General features: G+C 45.2%; 1 protein-coding gene across 3 annotated transcripts in view; it reads left to right on the forward strand.

The window, feature by feature from the left end:
• Positions 1 to 16,924, forward strand: part of THSD4 (thrombospondin type 1 domain containing 4) — a 275,769-nt gene that overhangs the window by 220,572 nt on the left and 38,273 nt on the right. For all 3 annotated transcript variants that reach the window (XM_072981651.2, XM_072981650.2, XM_020784857.3), the window contains one exon: positions 7,012 to 7,216. In XM_072981651.2, coding sequence (XP_072837752.2) covers positions 7,012 to 7,216 — 205 coding nt within the window. The remainder of the gene's footprint in view (positions 1 to 7,011; positions 7,217 to 16,924) is intronic.

Here is a 16,924-nt window from a genome sequence, read left to right on the forward strand (position 1 = left end):
TATTATGTGGCCTCCGCTCTGGGTTTTCAAGGTATGTATGATATTCAGTCCAGGGGGCTCTTGAGAGTCCCCTGGACTGCAAGGAGAACAAACCTATCACTTCTAAAGGAAATCAAACCTGAGTGCTCACTGGAAAGACAGATCCTGAAGCTGAGGCTCCACTACTTTGGCCATCTCTTGAGAAGAGAAGATTCCCTGGGAAAGACCCTGATGTTGGGAAAGCGTGAAGGCAAGAGGAGAAGGGGACGACAGAAGACGAGATGGTTGGACAGGGTCACTGAAGCGACCAACATGAATTTGACCCAACTCCGGGAGGCCGTGGAAGACAGAAGGGCCTGGTGTGCCTCTGGTCCATGGGGTCACGAAGAGTCGGACACGACTAAATGACTAAACAACAACGATGATATTCAATGAGTGCTCTCTCATTGCCACATCTACCCTGTGAGATTATGGAAGGTTTGAACCAAGGTCTCTTGAGCCCTTGTTCATCACTCACTACACTGGCTGTTTTTTATGCTTCCCTAGATAGTAGGAGACATCAAAAAAGAGGAGAAAAGTAAACAGTAGCATATGCTCTCCAAAAGAACTGGCTTTTCACATTAGGTCTGGAATACATCAGAGTGAACTACGTGAACTTTGAATGTTCTTTTCTTTATTCTTCCTCACCCCTTCCCACCACCCTCACTGACCAACAGATACGCTCTGCTAATACGGTAGAAGTATGGACTTTCAAAAAAGGAAAGGAAAGGAAATATGTTAACCATTGGGCCTTTGATGTAGACATTGTTGAAGCTGTGTTTGCCTCCGCTTGATGAAGAATTGGATGGGAGACCACCTAGCGATTTCTTATCTTGCATTCAGTAGCAAAAGGATGATGGGCTATGATTATGTTTAATAATGAAGCATTCAGAAGCTGCAGGGTGGTGTCGTTAAGAGGCTGTAATTAGAGCAGCTGTCTATAAATCTACCGGCCTCTTCGTTATGTCTGGAGCACCTCTTTCATTTCCTCGACTTGATTTTAAGGAACTGCAGCTTTCCAAACCTGCTTTCCCCCTTCAGATCCAGGCAGTTTACTTTGATTTTATTCATAATCATAGCTGATTTGCATATTATTCAAATTGATGTGATGCAGTTTTTTTTTTTTAAACTTCACTTGAAGAGCTAAACTACCTATAACCAACAGCTAGCTTACAAGGAGGGTTGGAAAGAATTTTGCTGAATTCCTCATGAAAGTAGCATTTCTGCATCCCCTGGAGACTTGTTTTGAAAAGAAAGGCACCTAGCCTTAAGAATCCGCAGATTTTTTGAGGACTGTAGAATGTTCTACAAGAAATAAACATTATAGGGTTGTTGTTTGTTTGTTTTGGACTCCATTTTGCAGAATCCTCCTGCCAACAGAGGTATGGACAAGTCATCAAGTCTGAGTCATTGGTTCCAAGTCCCAAGTCCGAGTCCCTATTAAGAAATAGGCTTCCCCCACCCAGAAAAAAAAGAGAGTGGTGGGTTGGTTCTGAGTCGCGATTTGAGCCTGAGTCAAGTCAACGGTGTGACATAAGTCTAACTTGACAGCAAGCCCTACAACTTGAGTTCCTGTCCTTGCCCGCCAGCATGGCCAACGATGACACTTTAGGAGATCCGATCTGAAGAGACACACACATCTCAGCTCTTTCATTAACCCTGTAAGTGTGTGAAATAGCCTTTCTGCTGGACATGTTGCGTAACCTTGTTCAGCCAAAAATCATTTGCCGTTCTTGTAAAATCAGTACACTCGGATTTTGGCATGGAAGAGATGGGTGTGCTTGTGTGCATGCGTCTTACAAGTCACAGGTGAACCTCTTATGAAGCGAGTTACTTAGAAACCATCATTTTGGATTTCAAGTACAGAAAGGCGATGACTCTGCCTCCCTTCGCTTTTCAAGGTCTAAAGCTGCCTTTATAGCTTTTTTTCCAGTTTTAATCACGTTTACTACCTGCTCTACAATGCTCTCACCTCGTAAAGCTGACAAAGAGGGGATAAAAATGTGATGATGAGAAGATCCGTTGCTGGCACATACACAGAAACGAACGGAAAACATTGAAACACTGAATCCCCCCCCAAAAAATATCGTGTTGTAGACACTTGAAAATTAACCTGGTATTGTTGACACAGGAAGAGAGGCAAATCCACCCTTTTCTTCCCCAACCCTCTTCTGTTCTTCTCCGATTCAATTACTGGGTGTTAGGGAACAGCAGCACAATTGAGAAAAGTACTTCTCCTTGATGTTTTCAGATGGTTGGGCCAGTATTTGGGGCATGTCATCGAGAACCTGGGAAACACAGATTTATAGACTCTTCCTGAGGCCACAAAATGTATTTGGTAGCCTTGGGCAGAAATTATCAAAGCAAAAAGACTCAATTGGGCTCAGGCCATTAATGCTTGAGAAAGGCTACTTTGAAGTTAAAAAGTAAAGGTAAAGGTTCCCCTTGACAATTTTCGTCCAGTCATGTTCGACTCTAGGGGGCAGTGCTCATCCCTGTTTCTAAGCCATAGAGCCAGCGTTTTGTCCGAAGACAATCTTCCACGGTCACATGGCCAGTGCGTCTTAGACACGGAACGCTGTTACCTTCCCACCGAGGTGGTCCCTATTGATCTACTCGCATTTGCATGCTTTCGAACTGCTAGGTTGGCGGGAGCTGGGACAAGCGGCGGGAGCTCACTCCGTCGCGTGGATTCGATCTTACGACTGCTTGATCTTCTGACCCTGCAGCACAGGCTTCTGCGGTTTAGCCCACAGCGCCACCACGTCCCTTTGAAGTTATGAATGTGAAATTAACTGAAGTCCTGTAAACCACTGATGAGTATATCTGGTAACACTAAAGAGATACAGGGGGTGGATTCGCTGTCTTCAGGGGGACTTGACATTTCTTGGAAGTATCCACACACATATTGACGTTCCACCCTTTCCATTCCACAAGGGTTGTAAAGAGATTATTCCCCCTTACCTCCTACAGTTGCCCCTTTTATCCAGATGTGCCCAGATGTTCTTGTAAACTCTGTAGGAGGGAACTTCCCCTTCTGCTCTGTGTTTGACCATATCCTAACCCAAGAGCGTCTGATCCCATACTTAAGGTTTCCTGGAGAAAATATTGCAGGAACTACAGTAAATTAGAAGCACATTGGAATCTAACCCAAATGCAGCTCTGTATTCTGGATGATAAACAGAGCTTCGAAGCTTGGAACCACGTGTATTTGTGACACAACAAAATCTACTGCAAGCCAGTGCTGGAGAGTCATTGGACATCTCGAACGTTTTCATTAAATTATATCAAAATGCCAGATACCTTATTGGTTATTGACAAACACTCTGCTTGTACAAGGTCCCAGTTTCAGCTGGGAAAATGACCAGGGCTGAGGGTGGGACTGAGAGCAGGGCTGGAATCAGGACAGGACAGTTGGGCATTTGCTCCAGGGCACCAGATTTTGAGGATACACCCTTCCCCAGGCATCTGGGGTGAAGCCCGTCACCTCCAGACCTTTGGGATTGGCCAAGTAGACTGCTTATCCCCACAGGAAAATGTAAGGGGTGGATCAGGTCTTTAGAACAGGCCAACCTCCCTAGCTCATTTCTGTCTACTTATATTTTGCATATTTTGATGCCCAGCCAACTCAATTTTTTATTTCTAAGAGGACCGCCCTTCCTAAAAGTGGACAACATCCCCCTTGGGTGGAAAATGGTCCAGTGGGCTTTGGGTACTTTTACAAAGTGGGAGGAGTGAAAAGGAAAAAGTTAAAACCATTATAGTCTCCAAATCCTAGTTCCCCTCTACTCAGCGCTGATTAGGTCTCATCTAGAGTACTTCATCTAGAGTACTGTGTCCAGAACTGTTCTGGACACCACACTTTAAGAAGGATGCCAACAAATTGGAGCAAGTTCAGAGGAGGGCAACAAAGGTTCTGCAGTTTAACCCACAGCGCCACCACGTGTGAGAAAAGCCATGCCCAAATTAGCAACCGCCAGATGTTCTGAGCTACAACTTTCAAAACCTGCTAGCTAAAGGGCACCAGATGGTAGGCACCTGGTCTATCCAATACACCAGGATGGGGAAGTAGCAAATTCTTGCTGAAATCCTCATTCTCCTCCATTAATCTGTCCCAACAAGAGGAGGCTGTGAGATGTCTCTTCTCCAGTTCAAGAGTGAGACTAGGAGCTTTTCCCTGCCATGGAGCTCTTTCCAATTTGTACAGCCTCTCTCATACCCAAGTCTTTCCTCTTTGAGAAGCAAAGCTCACACGTAGCAAGCAGGGAAGACCAGGTGCTTGTTCGAAAAGATGCAAACAATCTATCCAATGCTTCTGGTTCTTAAAAACCCTCCAGACAAAGTAGTAGCAAACAGCCCTTTGCACCAAGAGTGTTCTTACAAATCTGTGAATATTCATGGAGGCAAAGCAGAAGATACCTGCCCCCTCTTGCACACAATCAGAAGCGTTTTGTGGTTTCTTGTTCTTAAGTGTGCGAATGTGAGAGGCCAGGATTTATGTGCCCACCTCAACACCCTCTCTGCTTTTCTGATCTTTCTCCTCTGCCATGTACCTCCCGGAATGAATGGCTGCCTATCCCTTTCCAGCTAATGATGAACTGCTTCTCCTGCACCAGACCCAACACATTGAAATTCAACTCCGTCAACATGTCACGTCTGTTATCACCATTCATCATCTGGTGCCACTACAGTAGATCAGCAAACGATTGTCACTTTGTATTATGTGGGCCACCATCCTTGCACTTGTTTAAACACATCCACTGCGCAATGAAATGCTAACATCTGCTTTTGATTTGGAAAGTCGACTCTTCATCTTTGTGAATGCCTGGCATTAGCCCCATCATATTGTGTACATTGCTTGAAATCCCTGTGAAGTCCACCACTGAAGGCTTCATCCACATCACCCCTTGTTTTTCTCAAGGGATTTCAGCGAAATTACACTTGGCACACCAGTCTTCAAGAGTTTCTCCAGCGAGAACCTGCAACTCATAAGGGGTTTCCCTCCTCCCTCCAACATGCTGTGCTGTATATTCAAGAATCCGCAAGATGTTTGGTGTATACCATGGCTTTTTTTTTAATTTTTAAGATAGAGTCAAGTCTTTAGTAAAAAAAAAAAAAAAAGCCCAGAGCATTTAAAGTTATATTTAAGACAGACAGATATTCATAGCTGTTTTATTTAGTGCTCAGAATCTTGGTGAGATTTAACTCTGAAGTGAGTGAAATCAAATAAGTTACAGCAGCAAATTGCAATCAGTTAATGCCTGGCTGTGCCCCTGGTCATGACTGGCAGACAATGAGGCAGATGGCTGGCACCTTGTTAATTAGCTGCAATTTGCCCCCATGGCATACCTGCTTTTTCTTATCCTGGAATAAAATCCAAGTAGGATTTGGCCCCCAACCACAATCATATTCACAGTGCCAATGCTTAAGTATTGCAAACATGTTCCATAATATCTAAGTGAATCGATGAACAGTCTTAGTTTTGGAGGCATCTTGTGACGCCATTCTCCCTTCGAATTTGATGACAATTTTGCAAAGCCTGAAGCCAGACATTCTCCTGTTACGTATGGGCTAACGGGAATGTCCCGGTAGACCTTTGTGTTGTACCACTACCAAGAGGGCTGTTCTGTTGGGATGGAAGGCATGGCTCATTTCAAGACCTTGAAGGCTACAGAAGTGGTTCAAGGTTTTTTCAAAGGTGGAAGCGCTGCATCTGGACTGATGTTGGAGGCAGCTGCGGATGCTGGAGATCAAAGCCACAGGCGAGCATGCCCACGAGCCGGCAAGCTGCCTATTTTTGATTTCACTTCTCTTTCCATCTCATCTCCTTGGCAAAAAAAAATTAGTTTATAATCCCCTTGGCCTGTCTTCTCCTGCTTTCTATAGCGCCATAAAATACCTGACACCTTAATTGCTCTGTATATCTGCCAACATATTAATTATTAACATCAAACAGTGATAGTTTTTTTTTCCTGGTTGAGATGATTTTTTAAAAAAAGGAAGAGTAAAAGTTCTCTTGTGTGACTGATGGGCAGGATCCACGTAGGAGAACTGCTTTCTTCTTCGCCCCTAAAATTATTTGGCTTAAAGCTCAAGACCAGTAATATTCAATTTTGGACCGAATATACGTTTCTGGTCCAATATGCCATAACTCATCAGTGTTAAAAATATTTGCTCCACGCCATTGTAAGGTGGAGACTCAGAGAGGTCCACGGGGTGCCTGTGTCTGGACCAGCAGTTGTGATTCCCCCCCAATAGGATACAGGAGTGGGAACTCGAGTCGCAGGACTCACTGTCGACTTGGGACTCACGACCTCGTACCAGAGACTCAGATGTGGACCTGGGACTTGGACGCAAAGACTGTTGTTCTGGAAGACATGATGGCAACCTCAGTTAACTCTATGGATTAGAAATGGGCATACTTGGATAGTGGTTTACATCACCCCAGATTTGAAACTGCTTCCCCAGTCCGACATATTTTCCCCAATGGAATGGGAGTGGGATGGCTCTCCGTCTTTAGTTTTCCAGAAATTCTGGATTCCACGCTCTCAGAATCCCTGGTCATCGGCCACGCTGGCTGGGGCATCTGTATGGCAGTGGTTCCCAACGATGGCTAAGGTGTTTGGACAGACAGGCTCTTTCTTGTTTCTAGGTTTTTGGGTGTCTGATGTAGTCGTGGTGGACAAGAGAAGGACCCTTCTCTCCCCAGCCATCCGAAAAAGTCATTGGCTCCTAATGCTTGCCTCTCTTCTCAGTCAAATGCTTGTTGCGTCGCATTGTTGTTGTGGACTGCAGTCAATCATTCTATGATTCTAGCCCCGTGGTACTTGATTTCTTTTTACTGAGAGAGGCTAGGAACTGCCGACTCTGCATTCAGATTTGGCGCAGAGTTTTGAGCTTTCCTTGTTCCTTCTGCTCCATTGTACGACATCAGATTCTCCTACGTGACCATGTGCGGTTGCTTATAATTGCTTCCTCTTTGTCCTGTAACAGAATATCGGCTGCGATGACTATCTAGGCTCCGAGAAGGTGGTGGACAAATGTGGAATATGCGGAGGGGACAACACGGCTTGCAAAGTAGTCTCAGGGGTCTTCAAGCACACCTTGACCAACCTCGGCTACCACAAGATAGTCGAAATACCCGAGGGGGCCACCAAGATCAACATTACGGAGATGTCGAAGAGCAACAACTACTTAGGTAAGCTGTTCTTCTTTCCGAAAAGTAATCCTAGAGGATTCAGGGTCTGAAAGAGACAGGGATGAATAGATCCCTCTCCCTCTCTCTTTTTTTTCCAGCCATAGCTTTGATCTTTCTACCTTGCTTGATCCTTAAAAAAAAAGGTCCATGCAGAAACGGGTATCAAGGTTCATCTTCTGTTCCCCTGATATCCACTTCTGTTTGAGGCACTTCCCACGAATCCTTTTGTACAGAAGGGGAAGACAGGGAACATGTGCAGAGAAAAGGATGTGCAATCTGAAAGACGCATTTCAATGCCCAAGTTACTTCTCTAAATTGCGGAGGAGTGCAGAAATGTGGTAAAACTGGAGATGTAAATCCTGGCCGTTTTGCTTCCTCATGCATGAGAATGCGAACCTGCAAAACATTTCCGCTGGAATTTTAGTGAGTACTCACATCTTTCGGCAGAATAGATTTGCGCGCGAACACTTGGGGAAGCGAAATGAACTGGAAATAGCATCATCTGCATGTCTCTAAAGGGTGCCGAGGAGGATCTTCCTCCTTCTTTCCACTGCATTTAGCAATTGCTCAAAAACGTTTTCTGGGATCTTGCTGAAATAATGTTTAAAATCCGAAGAATGGACTCTCCATACGTCCCGGCTCCTGGCTTCGTGTCCGCTCCGTGTCTGAAAGACAGATGTGGCTGTTTCAGAAAACTGAGTTTCTCATCAGCACATCGCAACTTGTGAAAACAGGAAACATGCTCTGCTTTTATGGTGTAAGCAAAGTGTCTGGATAGTTGGCTGGATGGGGCAGGATCTATGGGAACCTTCGGAGTTGGAAGACAGGGATGATGGCGGGGAGGGGAGAGAGATTGATTTTGTCTGTTGATTGGTCCGACAGCCAGACGGTTCGCTTTAAAGGGAACCATATGCAACAGGTTTTTCCCTTTAAGAAAACCCACATCCACCTTGGGGTTGGCAAAGCGAAAGCTGTAAGAACCCCAGGGACTGTGCGAAGCCTGGGAAATTGGAAGCGAAGACTGTTCTCATGCAGGCCAAGGGCCCTGATTCTTTTTTAGAACAGAAAAGCTTCTATTTCTTCTCTCCATTCCTTCTGCCCCAACGAATGCCACACCATGTTCCTATCGCGGCCAGTCTCGAACGATGGCGACAACCAGAACCCACAACTACCTGTATTCTTGCTAAATAGTCTTTTCCACTTGTTTGTCTGGCAAGTTGGGCTTCTAACTCATGTCCTCTCGGGACTAGCCATGTACACTCTGCACAGCCATTCCCAAGTCCCAATTTCTGCTTAAGGGGCTTTGTGGAAACTCAGAGGTTCGGAAGGGAGGGGAGAGGAAGGGAGGGGAGACTCATTTCTCCCCTCAAAGCTAGAAACTAGCAGAGCTTTTGTCCAGAGGCCTTTATCATCTTTGGCTGATTAGTGTTTATATCTACGGTAGATATAAAGCCCTGTATCTGGAGGGAAGGTCCATGATCTATCACAGGAGCTTAAAACAGCAGATACGAGAAAACCCAATACACAACATACAAGGGGGTGAGACAAAAGCCACGGAGGAGAACCCTTGTATGTTGTCTATTTTAGTAGGATTAAGCATCCTTCAGTCTCAAGAGACTATGGTGATGTGCTCTGAGTACAGGTCTTGGCACATCATATAGTGTGGCTGAGAAGGCCAATTTGAGAGTGACCATCCCTTCCACACTGAAGACAAATGCTGTCTGTCCCCCGTCCAGCTCCCTGGTTTTGCTGCTTTCGGGACTGCCTCTTTGCCTCGGCCTGCTGGACAAGGGTCTCTTCAAATTGGGAGAGGCCGTGATGCACCGCCTGCCTCCAGGCTGAATGCTCAGATGTCAAAGTTTCCCATCTGTTGAGGTCCATTCCTAGGGCCTTCAGGTCTCGCTTGCAGATCTCCTTGTATCGCAGCTGTGGTCTCCCTCTGGAGTGTTCATTTCCTGAACACTTTTTGGATTACTTCTCTGGCCATCTATCCCTCTTGTCTGGCATCCACTCACCATACTTAGAGAAGAATTCTTCACTATGATGATAATCCCATCAGAAAAGATTAGCATGCATGAACATAACTCCTATCTGTGCCTAAATTCCCAAGCATTGCTGTAAGGATGTGCTAGCTTTTCTATCCAGGTTTCAGGAACGGCTGGATAGCTCAGTGGTTTGGGCATCTGGCTGTGGAGCCAGAGTTTGGGAGTTCGATTCCCCACTGGGCATCCTTGACAAGGGTTGGATTCCATGATCTATAGGGTCTCCTTCCAGCTCTGCAGTTCTAAGATGATGATGATGATGATGATGATGGTGATGCTTATTGTGATTCTGATAAGCTCTAGCCAGCATGATCCATGGTCAGGGAGGGTGGAGAGAGTTGTACTCCATCAACATCTGGAAGCCAGAGGTTGTCCCCACTTCTACCCAAGCGACATTAATCTTAAATATGTGTAACTGCTGTAGTTGTGTATTGATCCAGGAAGGCTCACAACAAATTAGGCAGGCCTGTTCTAGTTACTCTTTCAAGCAAATGGAAGGAACATTGTGTTTTGGCTGTTGCTGTTCCTGCCAACGCAGTATTAATAACTTTGTTTTCAGCATTTTTCTTGCCTACGTTTGGGAGAAGATTGGATGTGATGTTTTAATCTGGTGAGGATTTTGTGGCTTGTTTGATCTCGGCGTATTTGTAGGTTATTTTTTGTTATTTTTGGTTGGGGATGTCAAACGTTCTAACCCACCTAGAGGGTGGAGCGGGATTTAAAAACACGAAATAATTGCTCGGTAAGATTGGTCCCCTGCACACGGGAATATATTTGCATGTGCCTGTTGGTTTCAGACAGCAACAGTTGATTAAATGCCTGAGACAACACCATGGAATCTGTCCAGTTAAGGCTCCATTAGCTCTAAATAGACCATAAAATTAACATATAGGAATGTATCTTTCCCCCCCAAAAATGTTAAATCCATCTCCTTGTCTGGCCAGATTGTTGTTGTTTAAAAGCTGTCTGTCTGTCTGTCTGTCTGTCTGTCTGTCTGTCTGTCTGTCTGTCTCTCTCTCTCTCTCTCTCTCTCTCTGTGTGTGTGTGTGTGTGTGTGTGTGTGTTTTACAAGAGTTAGATTTAAGACTGGCTTCTCACTTTTGAGTAATTTGAACGTTGGTTTGGAATAATGTGTTTTTCAAAACGTACTTGGGAGACAAGCTTGGTTCTTGGTTTCTCGTGCATAACGCACGTAACAGCATGCCATGTTACTTATCTGAAATTGATGTTGGTTTATTATATCGAGAGATATCCTCCATCCTAGATGTTTTTATCCAGTTAAACGCTGACATTTCTTGTATTGCTTCAGATTTATCTAAACGGTACTCTAAGTAATATTGTCAGGAATCTGAACCTTTATGTGCATTCTGAGTTGCACACACAGAAGCTATGTATTCTGAGCTGGAGAGGAAATGGTGGGTCGCTATCTTTGCAAAAGGAAGAACTGCTGGATATCTCAGTGGTTTAGGTATCTGGCTGGAAGTTCAATTCCCCAGGATGCCTCCTTGAGAAGGGCTGGACTCATCGATAGAGGGTCCCTTCCAGCTCTGAAGTTCTAAGATGATTTAGAAGATGATTAGATGAAAGGCAGGTTGTGAGCCAGAGGTCTGTCTCTCCCCTTCGGGCTTCAGGAAAGACAAGAGGAGCTACAAAACAAGAAGGGCCCAGAATCTCCTAATGGAAGTTCTTGGAAACTCATGATTAAGGAGGAAGCTCCATACAAATATGTTCACAGGCATTTATGAAACAAATTTGCAGTACTTTGCCATGGCTTTGATCTGAATTGGGATAAGCCGATAATCTCTTCTAGAGATGGGCACGAGCTGGAAAATCAGTGGTTCGTGATGGTTTGCGGCTCATGGCTAACTCCGAAAACACCACAAATCACTGGAAAAATGAAGCAGTTTGTGCTTCGTTTTTCCGGTTCATGCAGGGGTCTCACCTGCTCCTGGCCACCTGCACCTCCTCTGCCACCACCATTGCTGTGGACGCATGCTCAGAGGCAGTGCCCGGCTCCTGGCAAGGAAGTCGGGGCCCCTGCCTTTGAGGATGATGCCCGTGGTGATGACGGCGGCAGGAGCAGGTAACCGGAGGTGATGGAGGCAGTGGGAAGGGGAGGGCGGGGGGGCATCCCCTTTGGCCAAAGCAAATGAAACCCCAAAGGGGGGAAAATGAATCACAAACCAGCTCAGTTTGTTGATTTCTTTGGTTTGTAGTTTGTTTCATACCCGTCTCTAACCTTTTCCAATATTCTGAGCGGCGTATCTTGGACAAACCTTTTTCTCTGCAACATCTGATCAGGAAGGCATGTTGGTTCTTTGAAAAGAGAGAAAGGTGCTCGGAGTGATTAATGTGGAAGTTAAAGCAAACTTTGCAGCCTGGAGAATTTATGAGAAAGCCTTGGAGTTTTGTTTCCTGTCCTTAACAACAGTTCATGTATCAATATGATGAACTATTACGCTTAAAGATCCATTTTGCCCTTCGTTAATACCGGTGTAGTTCTTCATTCGAAGAGCCCCCACCCCGTCCCGACATCTTCGATTCTTGCTAAAGTTTCTTCAGCTAAAGGCAGCAAGACCAAACTTTTCACTTGACTGCTTTTCTAGTGTTGGAGGCAAGCAGCTAAGGATGCAGACGGTGTGTAGAAACAGTGTCCTACATTTTCCATGGTGAAAGAAGAAGCGGATTAGTTGGGGGTCCTGGGGGAGCCCGAGAGATCTTCCGCTTCTCCTGGGCAACTCCGAACCTGCTACTCACAGCCATAATGATTTCTGCTCATCCAGCTTGTCATTTATATGGCAGCTCCATGAGATACCGCTTCATGAATGTCTTTTCAAAATCCATCGGAGAGCAAGAGAGGGCTTTTGCTGCAGATGTGGGCTGTGATTTCATTGGCTTGCGTGCAAAAAAAAGAGAGACTCTTATTGCATCAGCTGGTTTTGGTTTCTTTGGCTAAATTGGGTTAAGAATGTTCCTGTAAGGCTGGAATGTTTAGGATCCTTACCATTATCGCGTGGAGAAAGCCTGAAAGACGGGGAAAGAGAGAGGGAAGAGGGAACCAGGATAATGGAAGAGAGGAAGTTTACAAATAGCCGATCATCCATTCCTCCCTCCAACCCTTCCTTACTTCCTGGACTGGATCTAAAGGGTTGGGTACACTCAATCAGGGAACTCTGTCCATGCTCCCCCAGACATCTAATGGAAAGCTGGATTGATTGACCAGTTCTGGTTGATCAAAAGCCCAAGAGTTCTAAATAAGGGTGCTTGAAGCACACCAGCCCCTCACCCTCAATTTGCACACATGGAAACTAGGAGAATGAAGTGGAGAGAACCTTATCCATGTGAAGACTCTCCAGGAAAGACCAGCGTTCAGAATCGTGAAAAAGAGCCTCTATGTACTCAGAAGAAGCTCTGGTTGAATTTCACAAGAGTATAGCAATGTTGGGGGGCCAGAGTTAGGGATCCCCCTCCCCATATGTTTAGTATAATAGCCTGAATAGAGCTATTGTTTTGAGTTACCCTTCACGCCAGGAGATACTTCCATCTTGGTCACTCAAGTTGTAGAAAATGGAAGTTCCAGCTAGGAAACGTGGCTTTGCTTTCACCACCAGCAGCTCTCAAATGTCTGGACTGGACTAGACTGTGATTTTATTTTCCCATTACAGGCTTTAAATAATAATAATGAGCTTAGAATGGCAGAGCCTTAGGGGACCCTACGGATCGTTGTCCCAGTGGGGAATCAAACTCCCAACCTCTGGCTCGGCAACCAGATACCTAAACCACTTATAGAAAAGTCCTTGGCATCTACATGCCTTGTGGGAAGGCTTAGAAATGTTAGCTCTGGAATAGTCACTTTTAAATCACCAAACTTCTTAATATGTACTTTAAAAATTATCCAGTGTGGTGCATTAAATAGAGTGATGGATGGGACCTGGATTCAAATCCTCGTTCGGCCATGGGAACTCAATGGGGTGTGTGCGAGGAATGGATAGAATCACCCCATAAACATTTCACAAAGCTTCAAAACTGTATTAGAGTATTGATAAGTTGGTTCCGACTTGACAACCCATAACTCCCAGCCATAGGCTTTAAACCACGGCAGCTCCATAGGGTGGCCTTCAGCCACAGCTTCCCGCTAAGGGCCATGAAGGATTTGTAAATCACTCGTAGAGCATGTCCATTTCTCGCCCCTCACTCTGTTACACTTGTTTTCCCTGGGTGCTTTCCAGCCTTAAGGAGCCATTCCTGTCATTGGGTCTTTCTGTAAAAAGAGGTAAGTTCGGTGGGCGTTTGATTTGCTTCCAATTTTGTGGTTGAAATGAAGCCGGTTGGAGCATTGCTCCTCGATTTGGAGGGGGAGTGGAAAACTCCCCCCCTCGGGGAAAAAAGTGGTCAAACGTGTTCCTGAAAAGCAGTTCCAGTTCATTTTATCATCTCCAGCCCAGGTTTTGACAGGTCTTTGGTGTATAATTCATACTGAGAGAGTGGACAGGCTTTCCAGGTGAGGTTCTCTGGAGCTTTGAACACAGAGAACCGGTTCTCCAAGCAGCTGAACGAAAGTGCAGCCACAGTTGCGTTGAATGTCGTTCTTTACATCAATGGTCCCCAATCTTGGGCCTCCAGATGTTTGTGGACTACAACTCCCAGAAGCCCATTCCCCACCACCTCTGCTGGCCAGGATTTCTGGGAGTTGAAGTCCAAGAACATCTGGAGGCCCAAGGCTGGGGACCACTGCTTTACATGATCCAGTTAATGAGGTCACCGAAAATGATGGATATCCAGGGCCAGTGGCCAAGGGCTGAGTTGGATGTTGTCCTAAACATGCAGGTGTTAAAAGAAAAGAGGAGACCTATTTGTTTATATATTTGTTTGTTTGTTTGTTTAACATATTCCCATCCCACCTTTCTCCTTAAACATGAGCCATTGATTGGTTTTATGTATACCCCACCTGTAATGTGGGTCGAGGGACTGGCTGGCTTAAAGCACACACCGGGTTTCACCGCTGGCCAGGGATTTATTTATATTTATTTATTTATTTTATTTCTATCCCGCCTATCTGATCATATTAGACCACTCTAGGCGGCTTACAGTAAAAACAACAATGTAATTTTAAAACTTTACAGCAGAAACTTAAATAAAAAAAAATAATAATAAAGAACAGAATAAGAAAAAAGATCGTCAAGGGTTTTCTGTTGGGAAGGCCCGCCTATACATCAATGTTTTTAGTTGTTTCTTAAAAATGCCCAGCGAGGGAGCCGCGCGAATCTCAGGGGGCAAGTTGTTCCAAAGGCGAGGAGCCACCGCCGAGAAGGCCCGGATTCTTTGAACTCCGATGTCTCAAGTCGCAGTCCGACCCTCGTGGATCTCGATTTATTTATGTATTACATTTATATCTCCCCTTTTCCCGCAGCAACACAGATGGCTCTTTGCCTCCTTATTTAATCCTTAAAAAATTTCTTATGGGTCAGACTGGGCCAACATTCAGCTTCATGGTCAAAGGGGGATTTGAACCCAGTGCTTCTACATTTTCTAACTTTTCCTCCGGTGACCTTGAGGTGGCATCCTTTCCTTCTCCACAACCACCCTGTTAAGTTGGTCATGTTAAGATTGAGAAAGAGAGAGGGAGAGAGGCTGAAGGTCAGGAAGTAGGGTTTCACGGATCAGAGGAGAACCGAATATGGATCTGCTAATCACTCTACTCTGACCACTACACAACGCTGCCTATAAATGCAAAAACATTTAATAAATAACCTCTGGATGCTTTTGTATCTAGCCATGACCCCCTCCCTCCCTTGTCCTGCTCTAGCCCTATTTCTATTCCATTCAAGGTAGTTATTACGAGATGTGTTGTCTGAAACCTCCTCTGGTTCTTGTGTGACATTTAATAAGGCTTGATTATTTGTTGTTGGTTTTAACCTGTCACCACTTGAAAACTTGTTTCTAGTATAGGAATTGGAAGTTTTTTATCATCTCGGCCTGAGCGTTCCATCCTTTATTATTGCAGAGGAGCCAAGCGATCGAACAATAATGGACGAGAGGCATTGCATTGTGTGTGTGTGTGTGTAGATAAACCTAGTTCATTCTTACTCGTCTGCGTGATTTGAACGCTGGCGGTGATTTGAGCCCAGGAGGGAGGATCGCAACATCCAGACTCTCCGAGTGTAACTTGAGCTGTACAACTAACATTGATTCAGGCTTGAACAGAAGATTGCTCTACATTTGTTTTGATTTAGAGGGGCCCAGAGTCGGCAGCTAATCTGTCTTTTATACTTATGAATAAATAGCGGTATGCGAGAAATGGGAAAGTAAAGACCGTCAGGCGGTGAGATGGTGGCCCAGTTCAGAAATTCAAGAGGAAATCAAGTGTGTGTGTTTGTGTCTGTCTGTCTGTCTATCCATATACTGGTTAAACTGGTAACAAACCATATTTGAATGGTGCTGTATGAGGTCACCTGGATGAGGGATCTTGTTAAGATCAGGGATATTGGCGAGTTCTTGGGTCCAAGTCCTGAGTTCGAGTCTTTGTACCAAGTCCCAAGTCCAACGCCTGAGTCCCTACTAAAAACAAGACACCTGGTCTTCGGTGTTCCCTATCAAGGTCTCTGGAATCCTCTAAGAGTGCCACCCATGTTCCATGTCATCGTGATGAGGAGATGCAGATTTGTATTCAGTGTCAGTTTTCCAGGACAGTTGCTAGCGATAGATTGGACGTATCCGATGTAAATCCAACATACCACGTCAGCGCACCTGATTTTCTCTGATTTCTGAAGCTAAGCAGGGTTACTGATAATTATGTGCTGTCAAGTCAGTTCTGACTTATGGCAACCCTTTTCAGGGTTTCCTCAGAAGTGGTTTCCCATTCCCTTCCTCTAGGGGCGCTGTGGGACCATGCAGTTTGCCCAAGGCTACACAGGCTGCCTCTTATCCTAGGAGGGCACACAGTGGGGGAATCAAACTCCCAACCTCTGCAGCCAGATACCTAGTTCACTGACTTGTCAAGTGAGCTAATAAATAAGATCCTACTTTAAACCTCAGGTCTGAGCAACTGCTGCCAGTCCCAACTGCAGGACTAGGTTAGGTTGGCTAATGGTTATATTCAATCGCAGTTGGTCTGCTAAATTTCTAATATCCACCCTGAAAAGGATACTAGGAAGTGGAGTTTGACCTAACAGATGTCTATGAGGAAGCTCATCCACTTGGTAAACCTGCATGTCTCTGGGGACATGAGGGAGAAGGTATGACAGATAATTTGGATGAAATTTCTAGTCTGGACATGGCTTGTGAGACCTTCTGTGTTAGAAGGAGGACTCTACGATCTTGGATTGCAAAACCCAGACAAGTCACATTATTTTACTATATTGCCCAGAATCCCTGGTCAGCATGGCCACCTTCATGGCTCCTAGCCATGTTGGCCAGGAGTGTCTGGGAGTTGTGTTGTTGTTTAGTCATTTAGTCATGTCTGACTCTTTGTGGACCAGAGCACGCCAGGCCCTCCTGTCTTCCACTGCCCCCAGGAGTTTGGTCAAACTGGGAGTTGTAGCTCCTCCTAAAAAGTTAACTTCGCCAAGCCCTGGCTCTTGTCTAGGCCCTTTCCTGGCAAATTTGTCTGCTGAGCCACTTCTGCGCATATTTCTGTACAAGCCAGGGACAGAAATGGATGCAACCG

Source organism: Pogona vitticeps, chromosome 12 (assembly GCF_051106095.1).
Source record: "Pogona vitticeps strain Pit_001003342236 chromosome 12, PviZW2.1, whole genome shotgun sequence".
NCBI classification, from domain to species: Eukaryota; Metazoa; Chordata; class Lepidosauria; order Squamata; family Agamidae; genus Pogona; species Pogona vitticeps.